The following is a 19,002-nucleotide window of genomic DNA, read 5'->3' as shown; positions in this document are numbered from 1 at the left end:
GCTTTGCTTAGCCTGTCCAACTCTGGGTTAAAGACTAAATTAAAGTCCTCTCCTACTATAAGTTTGGAACCAGAGTGAGCAGACAATGTAAAGAATCTGTGAAAGAAAGAGGGGTCGTCAACATTAGGACCAAACACATTAGCTATGCAATATTCAATGTTTCCTGTCTGGATATTAATGATTTTATATCTTCCTTCTGGATCTACAATAGTATCATTATGAATAAAGTTAGTCTTTTTATTTATTAGTATGGTGAGCCCTCTTTGTTTTAAATTAGCCAGCTAAGTAAGTATGTAGGAACTCAGTTGATGCCAGAGTATAATCTGTAGTTTTGGGAATATGAGTTTCTTGTAGTAAAGCAATTTCTGCTTGTAGGGTCTTCAAATGGTTAAATATTTTATTTTTATTTTTCTCCTTCTTATTCATTCCACGTACATTCCAAGTGACACTCTTCAGTGGTGTCATAACTTACCTGACTGCTGTGGATCACTAGTTTTGTGTGTGTGTAGTATGACAGACTTTAGGTGTGTGACTGAATTTGAGTACCTGTGTATTCTGAGTTGTACGTTATCTATGTACATGTATGTGCACGTGTTTCCCCTGTGCAGTAGATGTTGGTGTGTGGCTGCTGGAGGGCTACATAGCTGGCTGACTACGTGGGAGAAGAAAAGGGAAGAGAAGGATGGACACAGTGTGGAGTAAAAGTAGGTGATGGAAAAACAGTAAAGGAAAGGAAAATTAAAGTGGAAGGAAAGTTTTGAGCTTGATGAGTTGGAATCCCCGAGAATACCAGGTTGTCTGTCATGCCGCGGGCCTGCAGATCGATGATGCTTTCTTTTATTTTCGGCCGCTAGCTGAGCCACATCCTCCGTCAGGGATTGCACTGTTCCTTTCAGAGCCTTGTTCTCAGTGGTGAGGGAAACCACCTGCTGCTGGCTGAACTCCAGGTAATTGCAGAGGGCCTGAAACTCTCTGTGGAGAACTTCCACTAGCGTGTGTTGAAAATTTCTAGTTTTTTTTCTATGGACTCAAGGATGTCCATGATGTTTTTAATCAGTCGAGCCAGCTCCAGGTGACTCAGACAGACAGGATCTTTTGTTTGGAGCCGTGTCCTTTTTTTCCCATTACCGGATGCTCAAAGCACTTGTCAATGTACTCGAAACTTTCTTCGGTGCTATCCAGAATGGTAAGATGGTTGATTGTTTTCCATAGGATGAAGTAGTTATTTATATATATTTACAGTTGTTTACTGCCGATGTCACGCCGACTTGTTGAATTTCTCGCGCTGTTCTCGCAGAGTCTCACGTTCTCTCAAAGCATCGCATTCTCCTAGAGTGATAGGCTTTCTTGTAGTCAGTCCAGGCAGGATGGTGGGTCTGGTCTTACAGTCTCGGGTGACTGCTTTGTCTACCAGTAGCTGTTTTTTTACTACTGGTTTTACTACTAATTCCTTTGGACACTGTGCACTGCTCATGTACTTATACCTGCTCATTTTGGCTGCTATGATGCCTGACAGGAGCTTCCATGTTGTGCAGAGGCAGGTTATTGGGAGAAAGTTGAATAAGACTACTGTCTTCTGGGGGTCTTAAGAAGATCAGGGCTGTTCGGCCTCTCGTTAACCATTCAGGGTGAGTTCCATCTACTAGTAGCTTGATCATCTGTACCCCAGGCGCTCATGTAGTGAGGTTAGCTCCTTCAGCCAGTAGGCATGGGTCATATCAGGGCCTGGCGCTGTCCAGTTCTTCATACTTGTTGGGGGACCTCATCTGTAGAATCTGTTATTAACAGAATTAAGGTCCCACATGCTCAAACAAAGGAGGTACTGCGGCCTGCATGTAATGTCTTCATCCTGATAGTAGTGAGTGAGAACAAAGAGATTTCAAATCTGAGCGCCAAAACCAGGCGCCAGGCTGGGGACCCATACCTGGCTCCCCCAATGACATCCAACTCCCGCTGACACAAGCAACAAACGGAGGAGAAACTTGGACGTCAGCCATCCTGATCGGACCAAACAATAGGACGGGCATGACCAAAAACATGGTTATAAAAAGCTGCCGTGACCAAAGACTCGCCCCTTGTCGCTCTGTCCCTTGTCCTGTCCCCTTTTCTCTCCGCGATGAACCACCAGGATCGAGCAACCCTTGCTCTGCTCGTCGCCTCCGTCCACCTGAAGCTCCCCTCTGCCCCCGGCACGCCTGGAGCCTCCGCCACAGCCAGCAGCTGAACCAACGTGGACATCGTCACAGAGAGCGGGCCTGATCACCCATCTTCTTCCAGCCACCCGCCTCACTCGCCGCCGCATCAGCTGATCACGACGCAATCACCGCAACGCACACCTGTATCGGACCGCACCCCAACAGCGCAAGCACGCACGCAACGCCGGATCTTCTTTATTGTGGTACTGCGCGGTTGCTCTGTTTCTGCTGCGACCACGCCAAGCGCACGAGTCAACCACTACGCGCTTCCGCGATCACGTAACTATAACGCCGAATATAGCCCTACGTGTTTGTGTAACCACAAGCCTTGTTCACGCTAGTCCCACTTCACACTCCTTTACACGCTTCTTTCCCTGTGAGCGCCAGACACGCACGCTCCATTCAAAGGGCTTACGGCACATGTGCGCAGCTGTGCCACCTCACCACGCCCCAAAAGGGGGGCGCGCTCTCCCTTCTCCTCTCTCTCACACACACACACACACACACACACACACACACACACACACACACACACACACACACACACACACACACACACACACACACACACACACACACACACACACACACACACACACACACACACACACCCCTCTTATCCCAGGTGACGCGCATACACATACAGTACATGCAGACGAACACACCATAAGATTAAGTTGTGATTTGCTGAGTTATTCAAGATAGTGTTGACACTGGAGTTAATATTAATTGTTTAATAAAGCGTTCATAATTTAATTGGTCGTTGTCTGTGATTATTTGTATATGGTTTTGCAGCACTGGTGAATTGAGTCGGCTATGGTACGGAGCTCACCCTTCAACCAACTTATATACAATTGAGACTGTATTGGCTATTCCAAATTGGTTATTGGTGCCTGGCAACAGGGTGGTGCCCCATAAATTATTAATTCCATTAATAATTGTTAAATTAGTTTCACTTATCAGACTTTGTCATATAGTTATATATATTTAAGACAATAACCAAGATTTGGGAATCTAAATTGTAAACATAATTGGTATCTCCACTCAGGAGCTATAAATCCAATTATTATAATTTGTGCTCCTCGCATATCCCCAACATAATTGGTGAAAACATGTGAGGTTAAACAAACTCAGCTCTTTCTGAGACTAGGTGGTGTTGCTAATTCATTTGGCACTACTACAACCTTCACACTGCCCCAACATATTTAAAACCTTCTCTTGGATGACTGCCTATGTGATGTTCATAAGTTCTTGTTAGTCTGTTCTCAAGTCCACCAGCCACTGGGCATTGCTGTTATGTGATGCCTCCTTCTCCCATATGCCTTTCCGGTATTCTTCAGTCTCCAGCCTTGGTGGGTCTGCTCTAATGGTATTACCCTGCCACTGTGAGTACACCTTGAGATAGCTCAGTGAAAAACATCCTGTTTTTCTTCTGGTTTCAACTTGTTTATCTTTTTAGTCGGATAGCTAGGGCTGTGAGCCTTCTTTGTCATGCCTTTGTGTAGTTCCGATAGTTGGCTAACTTGCTTCTGTGTTGCCTTGATCGTAGCCTCCAACCTCAGTTTCCATGGGGATACTGCACCTTATGGCTTGTGTTGACCTTTAGTTTTTTAGAAGGTGCCACACACACACACACACACACACACACACACACACACACACACACACACACACACACACACACACACACACACACACACACACACACACACACACACACACACACACACACACACACACACACACACACACCCCACCATTGACATAATGCCCTTTACCCTAACCCTAACCATCACAAATAAAGGCAGACGTCTAACCTTTGCTCTAATCCGAACCAAACCTCAATTCTAACCTCGGACCTAAAATCACATATTGACCGTTAAAAATGCCTTTAAAGTTGTGGGGCCCAGCCAAAGGGCCCCACAAGTGGCCATAGGGCACCACTCCGATCTAACCGCAAGGACACACACACACACACACACACACACACACACACACACACACACACACACACACACACACACACACACACACACACACACACACACACACACACACTAAACTGTACAACAATGCATTACTCCATACATCCATCCACTATAATCAAATGCACACTAAAAAACAAGGAAAGTGCACGTTGTGCTGTATATTAATGAATACTCCATGCACAGTTCTACCAAATGTGTTTCCTTCCACAGTTTGGCTTGAAGAGAAAACAACTGAAGCAAAGGTGCTTACGGTTCATTTCATGTACTGTGAGCTGAAACCAAGGGTTGTGTTTCTATATGCGCTTCACTGGCAGACCACCTGTGAGCACTTAGATATTAATAGATATGACAAAGGTGTGTGTGTGGCTAACCTAGCAGAGAAGCTGCCATTACTTTGATATTACTGGGCTGGAACGGCGGCTCCTTTAAAAGAGCCAACTATAAAGTCATGCCGACCGACAAGGGGCAGGTACCATAGCGGTCAAGTTCACAAAGCGTGACTGTTTTCAAGGCAGAGCTCAAGGCTTGTTCTTTCATCACTTTAAGTGGAAAACACACTACTTAAGTCTGTTTTATGGAACATTTACATATTTGCACCATCCCCAAATTATAAAAAAAAGAGAAAGAAAGGTTTTACATCAGCAGACACAACACGGGATTACTAGGCTCCATGAAGAGTCAGGGACACCGTCCTAGCACTAACAAGCCCAGTTCACCCTTCCTAGTCCCACTTACTCCTAATAGCAATGTCTATGGTTTTTCAGTTTAGAGAAAACCTTAACACCAAGCTTCTTTGCAATCTTCAAAAAGCCCCAAAGCAAATTGTTCCTGTTCACAATCTTCTGTTAAAGATTTTGGGACTGTTGTCAGCACTTAAGCCTCTTAGTGAACACATACTGTAAGTGAGGAGGAGGAGGCTGAGGACATAAGCTTCCTGCATTTACACAGTCTTTCTTCAGTTTCTCAGAGATTTGATGTGTTAACTAATCTCTTCACTTCAGTTACGATTTACACAGCTGCTTGTCACAAGTAACACTTCATGGCGTTCCTGTTGTTCATTGATTTAAAGAGACTTTTTAAGTGTGAGTGGGAAAGGAGCAATGTCACGTTAACGCCAGCACTACATAGCAGAACTTTCAGCAGATCATATTGTAACCATTGTCCATGTAGGTTCATTGGGCTCAGTTACAATGGCATGAGAGTCCAACACAGTTTTGGGTGGTTCAAGGACAAATGCCCTTGATTTTACTTATACAGTTGTCTTTGCTTACAACAGGTGCTCACTAAGGGCAAGGTAGTATGAATGAAGCATTACCAGCAGCTATATGTAATAAGGCACATAACACACATGGCTGTTATTCTTACATTTTCAGTGTGGTGTACATATTTAAAACCCATTGTATATTAAACTGTTTTGAAAAAAACACAAATAAAATACATTTTTAATTTATTTTCTGACAATGTTTTCTTTAGAAGGGCACTGCTGCCAGAAGTCAAAAACATCCTTAATGATAGGGAACAAGAGATACAGCTACTTGTTCCCTACCAAGACTCCAACCTACACACATACCATAAAGATCCTAAAGATGATCTGTGGGACCTCTGGGCTGGAAATGACTTGGCCCTGCTGAGGTGTCTCCTATTGGTGAACATCCAGCAGGAGGGAAGTAGGGCCTAAATCATGCGTTATGTGATGTTCCATGACTTATTCAGGTATATGATCTGCTATCACCACAGTATGAAAACTGGAGTTTCTAAATTACAGTTAAACTGAAAAATATTAATTTACAAACAATGTCTCCATCTAAAACAAAGGATTAATAATTTTTTGATAAATTAGCTCTGAACAGCCAAAACATATTTAGTTGTCTTTGTCTGGCAATGAATATTACGCAATTTTACAAAATTGTGAAAATACTCAATGTCATAAACATTTCTAAAAATAACTACTGTATAGGTAATCAGAACTGAACCCATGTTGCACCCGCTAAAAACACTGGAAAATTGGAGTTGTAAGTAACATTGGAGCTGGTTGCAAGTACTAACTACTGGCTTACTTTGAAGACACAACTCAATCCATGCTGAATGTGTGGATAAGAAGAGCTTGTGTGTGGAATTCCCCCCATGTTCAACATGCGTGAGTGGGTTCAGGGTTTTCACTGACAGCCATTTTTTGTAGGTTTGAGTTATTACAGGATGAAGAGGTGCCGTCATACTGTATGGACTTTGCCATTGGTTTAAATGCATTTGCATGCAGTATATTTTACTTTGTTCTGTATTTCTTAGTACATACACTTTATCTATATCAGACCAAGGAGAAGTGCAGAACAATAGTTTGGAGGGTTTCGCCCTTCATAGTTATGAATCAATCACTCCATCTAGTGACAGGCATATTCCAACAACATGCATTTGCTGGAGAATATACTTTCAATTAAATCATTAGCATTCTGACCTTGGTCTTGCACCTATTAATCAAGCCAAGACTTGTTAAGGACAACTAAAGAGGACAAGATGTTAAGAAAAACAAGCATACACATTGCAGCTGTTAAAGAGAATTTTTTGCCACTGCACTTCATGTGCGCCCCTCTAATTACACCACTAGGAATAGATCCACAGAAGCACCGCAGAGCGCCAGCCGCCACACCAAGAGCTTGCAGCAACCAGTCCACTCTCTATTGAGCTGCCAACACACACAACCCGCTGGGGTTTATTACATAACACTTCCCAGCCAAACGTATGGGCTTTCCAGCTTCTGAGTCATATCATTGTTTCCTGCTAAGTCTATATTTCTTATTTTTGCCATGTTAAGATTGACCACCATGAAGGGAGTCTCAGTAGAGTTGGAAGGTCGTTCACTGAAGGCCACTTCCCCCAACTCTTTGAAAAGACTTCACTTAGTGCCAGACCAATGAACCAGCCACTTGGGATTTAGGTTTTGATCAAATTATAAGGTCTCTAATTATGGGACACTTCAATACAGACAGCTTAGAATAGAATACAATAATAAAAGGAGTCCTGCATTTACCTCAATACAAGAAACTCTGCTTTTTAAGTACATCTGATACTGTATTTGCAATTTAAATATTTATTAGACAGTTACAGTAGATGCTGTTTAGGCTTTGTTAAGTCATGCTAAGTCTCTGAAACCCTGAGTAAAGGACAAGCCTCCTCCTCTTTTGAGTGGTCCTGAAAGGGTGACACAGCAAAGTGAAGACAGACAGCGAGATGTGCGGTGTCCCACCTCAGCACCTTACGAGTGCGCCAATCAATTTGAGGTCTTTGCCTGCAACACCATCCTCTTCCTGTCAAAAACAGAGCTGCTGAGTTTATTCAGGGTTATTAAGGATTTGTGAGCTTACAGGCTGAGACTTGTCTCTCAGCTACTGATTTAATAACTGCACATGCACATAAAATACACTGCATAAAACAACATTTATGTCTTTATTTTCCTATAGACATATTCATTTATTCTTTTAATGCTACATGTGCATTAAGGAGCAAGGAAATTCCATGACTAGATTTGTTGCACAGGTGGTAGCTAGGTGGTAGCTGCCTTGTTAACCCTAAATCTTTCTTAGGACATGACCTGCAATTGCACATTCATGCACCAGGTGGAGCAGTGATGTGTAATCCAGGTGAGGTGTATGCTCAAACCTCATGAGTGTCTTAAATATTAAGTAGTTTATAACTGAACTTAAAGGTATTTATGTCAAAGTAAGTAGAAAAGTACAGCAGTTATGAATACAATGCCCTTTAGTCAAACATTCAGTCAACATCCCCATGGATATTTTTTTTGTTCTAATTATACTATGTAATACTGTATTGTAATGATTAGCACTAAATTTACTGGCATTTTTTTTCAACCAGCCAGGAATACAGTACTAGTAGTTTAGCGGAGTATATCTGAGCAGGCCCGTCACAGAATTTACTGATTCTAATGAGATCTCTAATGAGATTTACCAAAAGTAGAATTCAAAACCACCTCTAAGTTGTTAGTCTGTTTCATTAGTAATGGAGTAAAATGAGCAAGAACATCTGTTCCCCATAACTGGGGTTGTGGTAAGCGGCTTTGATTAAATAAATGATTTCTGAACAGAAGCAGGATTCAACCTTTTTTTAACACATTTTTAAAAGTCTATTTCTTAAATTGATTCAGTTTGTAAGCTTAGTATGCTCTTGTGTTCTGGCAAAAAGAACTAACATTTTGTCTCACTTGCATGCATGTATGTATGCTTGCACAAGTGAGTGTCTTACCACTGGGGTTGAACTGCATACAGGATATGGGTTTGTCATGAGCTGGGAAATGAGCCACCACTCCTTCACCATCCGAGTCCTCACTCACCAAGACCTGTTGTATATATAAACACACACATACACACACATACTGAGAATATACAGTAACTGAGCAGAACATTCCCATGCTAAAGTTTTTCACTTCACATTTCAGATCACCCACGCCAAAGAGAAATCACTTGTAGTTACTTTTGACTCAATTATCAATTTTTTCTGTGGACAGAAAACAAACACTACTTAAAATAACTGATTATACTACTGGTATCTGGACACATAAGATGAAGCAATCTGTTTTGTGCTAAATTAAAACTACAACTGGACCATATGTGGTCTTAACAATGTCAGAAATGGTAGTTTAGCATTTTAAGGGTGAACCAGCCCAAACATGAAACATAAAAAAATACTTTTACATCACACAGCAAGCAAGAAACAAGCAGGAACAAACAGGGATCACAGAAGAAATCAAGAAAGAGTCTGGCGATATGAAGCAGATCACATTTACTTCAATGCAGGCAGACAACATTGTTCCGTGAAGGGATCCTTCTGGAGCCCTTTGAAACAAGAGAGTCCTCCAGAGGGCCAAGGTTACACAGAGAAGATTATATGTGTCTGTGTGTCATGAAGCTGCTGGTCAAAATAAGGAATTTCGATGTTTAGAAATAATGTAGAGTCCTGAGCTGCCACATGGATACAGGAACCTTTCTTCTATCAAAACTCTGCCTTTTCTTGGCTCTAAAAATCACATGTTAAACCCTATGGTAAATCCTCCTCAACAGTTTTCCCCTCTCAACAGTGCCTCTCTGCCTCAGTGTGTATGGTTGCAGTGTGTCAGCATGTGGCAGACTGCAGGTCTGCTTTTAAAGCTGTATGTCAAAGTGACAAGAAAACACACTGGCTACAGGGCAGCTACAGGCAGTTACAGTGTGAGACCGTGTGAGTGGTGACTACATAGGACAGTCAGACCTCGTCTCTTTCTTTATCATACCTGAATACCCACCACTCATCAATCATGCAAGCCACTAATAAAGACCATCAAAGTGTGTGCATCACCTTCAGATCACATACTCCAAAACTGCACTCTTCTCAACCACCTTTGGAGGTGTGTCCTATTTGGACTTTGGGACTTTCAGCCTGTACTCAGCACAGATGTGGTGTTCCATTAATGCCATACCTGCTAGCATCTTGCATCCCACTGTTATGTGCTGGATTGTTTAAGGGGCAACTTTGCACAACCTGCACCTGGAGTCCTGCCTGGTTTGGTAGATCCCAGCCTCTATTGATCTGGTACTTAGAGTCTGCTCCTGTGCTGCAAGGACCGGTGCCTACGTGCCTTTCCTTGCTGCCTCTTCGTGGTTACCATTTGCCTGTGGGATTCCAAGGTATTTGTAGCTATCCTCCACATCTGTTATTTTGCCTTCTTGTAGTTCTATCCTCTCTGTCCTCCCTACTTTTTCTCTCCTTGCTACCATCCGACCACACTTATTCAGTCCGAATGACATTCTGATGTCTTGGCTGTGCCAGGCCTATGCAGAATAGCAGCAGGGAAAAAGCATCTTCTTGGTATAAGACGCACTTAATGTAGACTTGGGCAATCGGCTTGAAGTTGGTCTTTAGAGTTGTTTTCCACTTTCCCATTGAGTTCTGGCTGAAGGTTTCTAGAGTCCTGTTGATCTTGTATAGTTCCAAGCATTCCAAAATCCATGCACTGTATAAGGCATTGAGTGATAGGCTTTCTTGTAGTCAGTCCAGGCAGTGCATAGGTTGGTATGTCTTACAGTTTCAGGTAACTGCTTTGTCTACCAGCAGCTAGCGTGTTGCTCCCCTGGGGTACTAGTACTTCCTTATGAGCACTGCTTATGTATTGATCCATGTGCCTGCTTATTTTAGCTGCTATGATGCCTGACAGGAGCTTCCATGTTGTGCAGAGGCAGGTTATTGGGTGATAGTTGGATGGGATTGCTGCCTTCGGGAGGTATTTCAGGACTTCTGGGCCTTCCGTTACCCATTCAGGGTGAGTTCTGAATGCCACCAGGCATTAATGGAGTGAGGTAAGCTCTTTATCCAGTAGACATGGCTCATGTCAGGGCCTGTTGCTGTCCAGTTCCTCATAGTTGAGACCCTCTCTTGAATGTCTGCCATTGTGATGGTTACTGGAATGTCTTCAGGAAGGTTGCTGTAGTCTGCTCTCAAGTCCACCAGTCACTGGGCAATGCTGTTATGTGATGCCTCCTTCTCCCATAAGCCTTTCCAGTATTCTTTAGTCTCCAGCCTTGGTGGGCCTGCTCTTGTGTTATTACACTGCCACTGTGAGTATACCCTCAGTGGAGAACATCCTGTTTATTCTCCCGGTTCACACTTTTATGGTGTATCTCCTCAGCTGGGTTGCAGGGCTGTGAGCTTTTGCTTGGCAGTCTCCAAGGCCTCAGGTATGGTCATGGGTGCTGTACTTCTTAGATGGGTGGTACTCCTTCGACATGCCTTTCATACTTCAAGAATTGCAGTTGTTGTTCTTGACATCAGCTGATTGGTCTCAGTGATGGTCATAGTTGGTATTCTTTGTAGTGCTGCATTCACATCTTATAGCAGACTTTCAGGAGGTGCTTTTACTTATTCTTGGGAACTGGCCTTGGGGGTTCCAGGTGTCTATCTCAGATCTGTCCTTCATTCTTAGGTCAGCTGCTCTTGATTAAGCTCTGTTATTATTGGGGCTTGGACCTCAATCTCTGATTATGGAGAGAATGATGGTATTTCCCACTCTTAGAGATACTGTAGATTGTTTTGAAGTATCCACAAGTTCCACATTTCAATAATTCCCTGTTCGCATCTCTTTTCTATAAATGAATCATTCTTGATCCAGTAGCCCACTTCATATCAGGTTGCCCTGATTCCCTAACACCTGATGTGGGCCTTGTTGACCTGGGGTTGTCTGAGCCAGTGTTCCACATTTTTATGTGGTAAAATGTTGGTCAGAAGTAAATCCAGTTTTCTACAAGTAGGGATCAAGCCAATTGTCCTTTACAGTTCACACTTCTGAACTTCTGAAATGTCAGGTTTACAAAGAAGACAAAGCTATGATAAATTATACTGCTATAAATATCCAGTATATTCATAAAGAATCAATGGAAACTATCCACCATCTTTGCTGGTGGAGGATCTCATTTCTCAGCCTGTTCTTTTAGACTATAAAATACGTCAGGTCTGTACAACAACAGTGTTACAGAACCTGGCTGACCACATAACGGACAGAGAAAAGGAAACATCCAGACTTCCTGCTCACCATCATGGGTGACTATAACAAAGCGAACAAAGCTTCACCTCATTCCAACTTACAGACCAAAAATCTAGAACCTGTAAACCTGTGGTCAGGATGGTGAAAAGGTCTAAGCTGGAGCTGCAGGGCTGCTTTGACCTTACTGATTGAGAGTTTTCTGAAGCCACAGCAAGAGACATTCGCAAGCTCACTGACAATGTTTTTGCGAGGATATGTGTGTGGAGACAAAAACTGTACGCACATTCAAGAAGTTGTGACCGGTGCCTGTACAGGCCAAAAAAAAGGCTGACAAAGGAGGTCAAAGCAGCTAAAAAAAGCTACTGTGAGAAGCTGCACAACAGTTTATGAACAAACAATCCTGCATCAGTCTGGAGAGGCCTGCAGCACATCACTAACTACAGGAAACCATTTCCACACCCTGAGGCTAGCAAACGCCTGGCAGACAACCTAAATAGCTTCAACTGTTTGAAAAGATCCACCTCACACCTCCTGGCCACACAATAGGCTCACCTACATCGCCCAACATTCACACCCTAGCCTCATCAGACCCCCTCTACCTGCGCTGAAAATCTGTGAAGGAGACGTCTGCTGACTCCTTCAAAGAAGAAGAACCAGAAAGTAAATGGTAAATGGTCCAAACTTATATAGCGCATTTAAACCCCCTACCAGAATCCAAAGCGCTTTACACCTTTTCTCATTTCACCCATTCACAGTCACACACTGATGCCAGCAGCTGCCATGCACCGGCACTCGCATGAAACACCAGGGGCAACTAATGTTAAAGTGTCTTGTCCAAAGACACTTCAACATATCGACCATGGTGAGAGCTCAAACCGCCAACCTTGCGCGGTTATAGGACGACCTCTCTACCAAATGCGCTAAATTCTTTTAACTGACTTGGATGTTTAACTCTCAAACAGTAAAGTGGACAAATCATTTTGAGACATTTGTTCATTTTACACGGATCTGTACAAACAAATTGCAAACGAAATGGAGTGCTTGCTGCTCGCTACAGAGCCTGAGCTGTGAACGACGAACGTGAACGATGAACTAAATTGTGCAGCCCGAGCTGCCTTTTACGTGACGGCTTGTGGAGTGAACAAGTGAAAGTAAAGCAAGTAACTTATTTTGAAAATTACTGAGACTTTTGAAGGAAACAGTAACAAGGTTCCCATACGTAATTTTTTTACATTTATTGTATCCAAATCGTGACATTATCACCACCACCACCATTATATTATTATTATTATTATTATTATTATTATTATTATTATTATTATTATTATTATTATTATTATTATTATTATATGTTGATATAATTTTTGAAAGTAATTATTTACAAACTGTGACATTCAGCCTTTGTGCCACTAGAGGCGCTCCTGTGTTTTCTGTGTGGGTCATCCCATAAATTCATTTCCTGCCTGGTCCACAATCGAGAATCACCAGCTTTAACAACTAGAGGCCTGTTGCCCTGAAAGTCTGTGGTCATTAAGACGTTTGAGAGGCTGGTGCTGAGGCATCAGAAGTATATCACGGACCTCCTACTTGACCACCTGCAGTTCGCCTACAGGAAAAACAGGTCGGCTGATGATGCTATAAACCTGGGACTGCACTACATCCAGCAGCACCTGGATCTCCCTGGCACATATGTCAGGATCCTGTCCCTGGACTTCAGTTCAGCCTTTAATACCATCACCCCTGGAACACTGCACTATAAACTGACCCAGCTCACCGCCCCTGATCCCACATGTCAGTGGATTCGGAGCTTCCTGACTGACAGGAAGCAGCATGTAAGGCCGCACCATCAGCGCCAGTGCACCACAGGGCTGCGTCCTCTCCCCACTGCTCTTCTCCCTCTACACCTACAGAGGCAGCCGGTAAAAGTGTCTACCCCCACCGTGTTTGGGTTTCAAATCTGCCGCGTCAGTGCCGGGTTTGTACTGCGGGAGGAGTGTGTTACGTCCTTCTGGCCTGTAGGTGGCGATTGACTCCCACTTTTGGTCCTGAAACATCGTAGTTGCTTACGTCATATAGCCTCTTGTAGAACAACCAATGATCAGGTCTTGGGTGGCCTAGTGGTTAACGTGCATGGCCACAACGTTTTTTTTTGTCCGGGGTTCGAGTCTGAGTGGAAGCAGCTTTTTTATTTTAATTATTGGAAAAACAGCGTCTCATCATCATCATGTGATCACGAGATGACAACGTTGTATTACTTAGTGCATGAATCGCCAAGACCATGAACCGCTGGTCGCGTTATAGTATGAAGTTATGAACGTAAGTAAATTATGGCAGTTTAAAACCGAAAATAGGAAGCTGAACGGTGCACCCTCCCGCGTGCAGCGTTCGATTTATGGCAGACAAGCTACTGTAACCCTGATTTCTTGCTGTTGGTACGGGCAATTTTCTTTACGTGGAATGCTTCTTTAATGCACCACACGGCAAAACAGTACGGCACATGTACACTTTTGTCTTTACACCGCTCTTATCCAACGCGCGTCACATTTTCTTGTCCCCCGTCAACAAGGACAGGTAGGAACTAATGTTGATGACAAATAAAATCACAGTAGCTGAAATGTCACGTTTCCCAAACATAAAATAAAAAAAATAAAAAGGAATACTAACTAAGGTTACACTACTACAATTTAAAAAAGTGAATAAGGATGCTAGAGGTCTGCCACCGGTAACACCCACGTTTTAAATGAAAAAAACAAACACTGGGAGCCGCGGAGGGCGGCAATATTATATTATTTGAGAACATTCAACATTTGTTTTTTAATCCAAAGAAGACATAAAAGTCGGGGCTCAGAGATCTAACCGATGCTAAAACATTGTCAAGGCATCGACAAGGACAGCTAACTCGCTTTTCCCTGCTTCAAACAGCTGTTTTAACTGAGAGCAACCCGAGCGGCATCACCGGTCAATCTGTAAACGTATTAATTTTTTTTTGTAAATAAAAATAATGTTTGCCCTGTTCAAACCTGCATGGGGAATTCTGAAAGCGGCTGAGCAACTTCGTAGGAACACATTTCATATGGTACAGGTGAAAGGGACACTAACAACCCAACGCAGCCGAGGCTGTAGCAGCAGAGAAATGCAGATCTTTGTCCTGCGTGTTGATGAGCGTTTCCCATCCCCCAGTGTCACCGCTCTGGGACGTGGATGGCCACGCCCACTTTCATTCAACAGACGGACATGAAAGAGGAAATAACGAAATAAACAACTGGTTAACTTTGTGGGAACATGGCTGTAGCTCTGCAATGACTTTATGTGGTACAGGTGAAAGGAGTAATAACGAAATAAACAGCTGGTTAACTTCGTAGGAACACCTTGTAGTAGGAACTGGTATATTTAGAAAACCCAGTAGTCCTAGTGTTAAGGTGTGTGAACTGGGGAGGAGACGGCAGCAGCGACTGAAGAGCAACTGAATAGAGTTGATGTCTTCCCCGCTGACAGGCGCATTTATTTGATAATGCACGTATCTTGGCTGACAGTTCAGTTAAAAACCACACTGAATCTTTATTAAACCGTCCCTGAATAACAAATATGAACTGCAGTTTCTTCCTTGATTATCCATGATTATTATGAAAGAAGCGCAAATCTTCGCCAGTCCAAATTGTTCAATTAATACTGTGTTTACAATAAAGGTAATAAATAATAATATTAGTATTTTCATTTTAAAAAGCACTGCATATTTTAAACGAATGTCGAAGTGCTACAAATAACTTAGATCAGAAAGCTACGATAAATACATGTGTTTATTTTTGCAGAGTAAACGTATGTAGAACAAACTACTTGCTGCATTAATGAGTCTTAGACCTGCAGCTGATCACGTCGCTTGATGCTGCCCAGTCTCCCACGGAGCTTTGTCCCGGAGCTGAAGTATTTCTCACCTGCTGATCGAGTAGTAGTAACACATTAGCATGTCTATGCGCCTCTACGAAGGAGGGGGGAGGGGTGTGTAGATTTCCTTTGCGACTGTGAGCAAACATGAGACAAGCAAAAGCTTGGTCGAACTCAGATCCAAGTCATCTGAGTACAAAACACATCACATTTCATTCGATCTCGTGTTTCATTCGAGCGGCAGTCTGGAGCTCTCTGCTACGACTGCTGCCCCGCGACCCGTCCACGGATGAGCTTCGATTAAAAATTAAAAGCAGAGGATTTTTGTTTTTCGTTTTTCTCTAAACGAAAAAAACAGCTTAAAATTCAAGTCCGTGTGTTTTTGTTAAAAAATATTTTTGTTCAGTTTATTGGTTTTGTAATGCGGTGCTTTTATTCAGGATAGATAGACGGATGGGAAATCAAAGTTTTGAAACGTACACGGGCCGAATAAGTCACATCAGCCACTCATTCAGTTACAATGACACGCACAGTCAAAACAAATTCTCGCTACATCTCGTGCACCACTGCCCCGTTCCTCTCGTAGCTTGCATTTGCACATCCATACATTTGTGTATTGGTCACTCTCTGTGTGGACACATGACTCCGAAACACGTCACGTGTTTGTGTAAGAGATTGATGTCTCCACCAAATTATAAGCAGAGGTAAACGAAGGAGAACGACTTTTTGTTTTCCGTTTGTCTCTAAACAATAAAACATATTAACTCCAATTCCGTGTCTTTTTGTTAAAAAACAAATATTTTTGCCTGTTTTATTGGTTTGTAAGGCGGTGCTTTGATTAAAAATCGTTTGCCGCTCATCGAAAGAGAGACACGAAAAACGCCGGTGAAAGTGGCTGGATGGACGGATGGGAATGAAAAATGTGAAAACGTACAGGGTTCGAATAAGTCTCTCAGCACTCAGTTACAATGACACGCACAGTCAAAACAAGTCAAACTGCAGTTCTGCAGACACAGAGTAAACGCGTAGGAACAAACATGTTGCTGTAATGCGTCGCTGTAGATCTGCTGATTTCTGGCGTCCTGTCAAAACTGCGCTCTACGTCTTTACTTGCGCATTCAAATTATATTAATTAAACCGCGACGCATAATCATGGTATTATGTGAAGCCAATATGTTGTATCAGATGTTAGAGCGGTGGGTGTGTACATATTTTTAAGAGACGCCTTCTATTTAAAGACACGAAAAAGCTGAGGAGAATGAAAACAAGAATGTGTTGCTGCTGTGGCGCTGCCTGTTTTAAACCACACAGAACGATTATAACTTTGCAGTGAACAGAAAACAGCTAAGCCATCAACAAGCTGTTGCCCTTCACACTCCCCATGTTTTAGCACCACACAGATACTTAATAGTAAGACTTAATAGTAAAATAGGTCTGGTGTAATATATGTGTTGTTTACAGGTAGAAATGAACAGTCGGACCTCAGTTACGCTGTAGTGCTTTGGAGGCTTCTAATCAACGCTGCGCCACCTGGTGGTTAAAACGAGACTAGCGTCCTGATTTTTTCCAGCCGGCTGCAGGATTAAAAATCTTTAGTCAGCGACGCACTCGCTGCGCCGTGGCGACGCGGCGGTACTGCAGTAAAAACCCTAGTCACTTTGAACCGCTGCCACTGTATGAGTGCACCTCAGGGAACCCGACATGACTGTTGTTGGGCTCATCCTGAATGGTGATGAATCTGCATACAGACAGGAGGTGGAGCAGCTGGTCCAGTGGTGCAGTCATAACCTGCTGGAGCTCAGTTGGAACTCAACACACTCAAGACTGTGGAGGTGACAGGGCCCCCCCCCCCTCAACATCCACAACAACACAACAACTGAGACAGCTCAGGAAGTTCAACCTGGAGCTGCTGACCATCTTCTATACGGCCACCATCCAGTCTGTCCTCTGCACCTCCATCACTGTGTCGTTTGGTTCAGTCACCAAGCAGGATAGACACAGACTGCAGCGGGTTGTCTGGTCGGCAGAGAAGATCATTGGGACTGAGCTTCCTTCTATTCGCATCTGTACAGGTCCAGACTCAGGAAACGGGCTGTCCCCATCATTGCTGAGCCCACACACCCTGCACAAAAACTGTTCAAATCCTTCCCTCCAGTAGGCGTCACAGAGTATTTTTTGTGTAAATAACTATAATAACATTGTAAATGTTCTTACCACGAGGGAACAAAGATGGAGTCAGACTAATTCCTTGGTTGTCCTGTGCAAACTGATTAAGCTGATTCTGATGTTACAGTGGTAGTTTGGATTAGTATTGCATTGTTTGCAGTTGTAATTTTGTGGAACAACGCTAAACTCAGCTACACTGAGATGAGACTGTATGAATGTAATACAACTCATCATGGTACGTATTGTCCAGTGCCGGAAATCCACAATCACTTTTCAGCTAGCGGCTAACAGCTGTTATGTGCAGAAATTAGGGAAGAAACAAAAAAAACCCCACAGAAAATGGAGATGCAGTAGAAATAAGATTGACATTGACATTTAAAAAATATGTACAAACAACACAGAAGCACGAGAACTGACCTGTCCCTCACCAACACTGTGTGTGTCAATAATAGTAACCACACCGGGGATGTAGGGGCTACGGCGGCTCGTGCTGTGAGGTGAGCCCTCTTCATCTGGGGTGACTGCTGGCAGCGTGCCTGCCAGCTGGGTGACCACTTTGCCCACCATTGTTAGACCTGTTTTCAAAGTCTGAAAAAAAATGTACTGTATTTATTGTGCATCAAATTTAGACACATGTATATGGATACTGTACATTAAATTACACATATTTGAAACCCCTGTCTGGCAGCAGAGATGAGCAAAGAGACCTTTGTATGTATGTGTGTATATGCAGCATGTTCACTTGATGTTCACTTGTAGTGCTGATGAGTTGTAGTGCTATAGTCACTGGGGAGACACCCGTGTGTGTGTGTGTGTGTGTGTGTGTGTGTGTGTGTGTGTGTGTGTGTGTGTGTGTGTGTGTGTGTGTGTGTGTGTGTGTGTGTGCGCGCGTGTGAGTGAGTGCGGCTCCTCACTGTCCGCTTAAGGCCCAGCCAGGGTGTCTGGCTCAAACACACCTCTGTGGCTCGATTGGGGGAAATGGATAGTGCTGCTTAAGTGGAGTCTATCTCACCTACTACACTTTCTTTTGTCTAATGGAGCTTGTGACTATGTGCCTGTGTGTGTGTGTAAGCACCAAAGGGGCCCCAGAGAGCCTAATCAGGAATTCAGACTAGGCGGCCCTGTCAATATAGCTTGGCGCCTTGCCTTTGTTGGGTCTAAGTATCACCCAGTGTCTCTCTTTGTGACTTGTCCAGGCACACTAACAGTGTCTGTTGATTGTGTGTGTGAGTCTGTACACCTGCGTGTT

General features: G+C 43.3%; 1 protein-coding gene across 10 annotated transcripts in view; it reads right to left on the bottom strand.

The window, feature by feature from the left end:
- bcas3 (BCAS3 microtubule associated cell migration factor) overlaps positions 1-19,002 on the bottom strand; it is a 286,604-nt gene that overhangs the window by 226,542 nt on the left and 41,060 nt on the right. For all 10 annotated transcript variants that reach the window (XR_003787971.3, XM_029171342.2, XM_029171343.2 and 7 more), the window contains 2 exons: positions 18,171-18,341; positions 8,438-8,531 (listed from right to left, as the gene is read on the bottom strand). Coding sequence is in view for 9 of the 10 variants with exons in the window: in XM_029171342.2 (XP_029027175.1) it covers positions 8,438-8,531; positions 18,171-18,341 (265 nt within the window). In the remaining variant the exon portion in view is untranslated. The remainder of the gene's footprint in view (positions 1-8,437; positions 8,532-18,170; positions 18,342-19,002) is intronic.

The sequence above is a fragment of the Betta splendens genome, chromosome 13, assembly GCF_900634795.4.
Source record: "Betta splendens chromosome 13, fBetSpl5.4, whole genome shotgun sequence".
In the NCBI taxonomy this organism is placed as follows: domain Eukaryota; kingdom Metazoa; phylum Chordata; class Actinopteri; order Anabantiformes; family Osphronemidae; genus Betta; species Betta splendens.
This window is presented reverse-complemented; position numbering and strand designations above follow the sequence as displayed.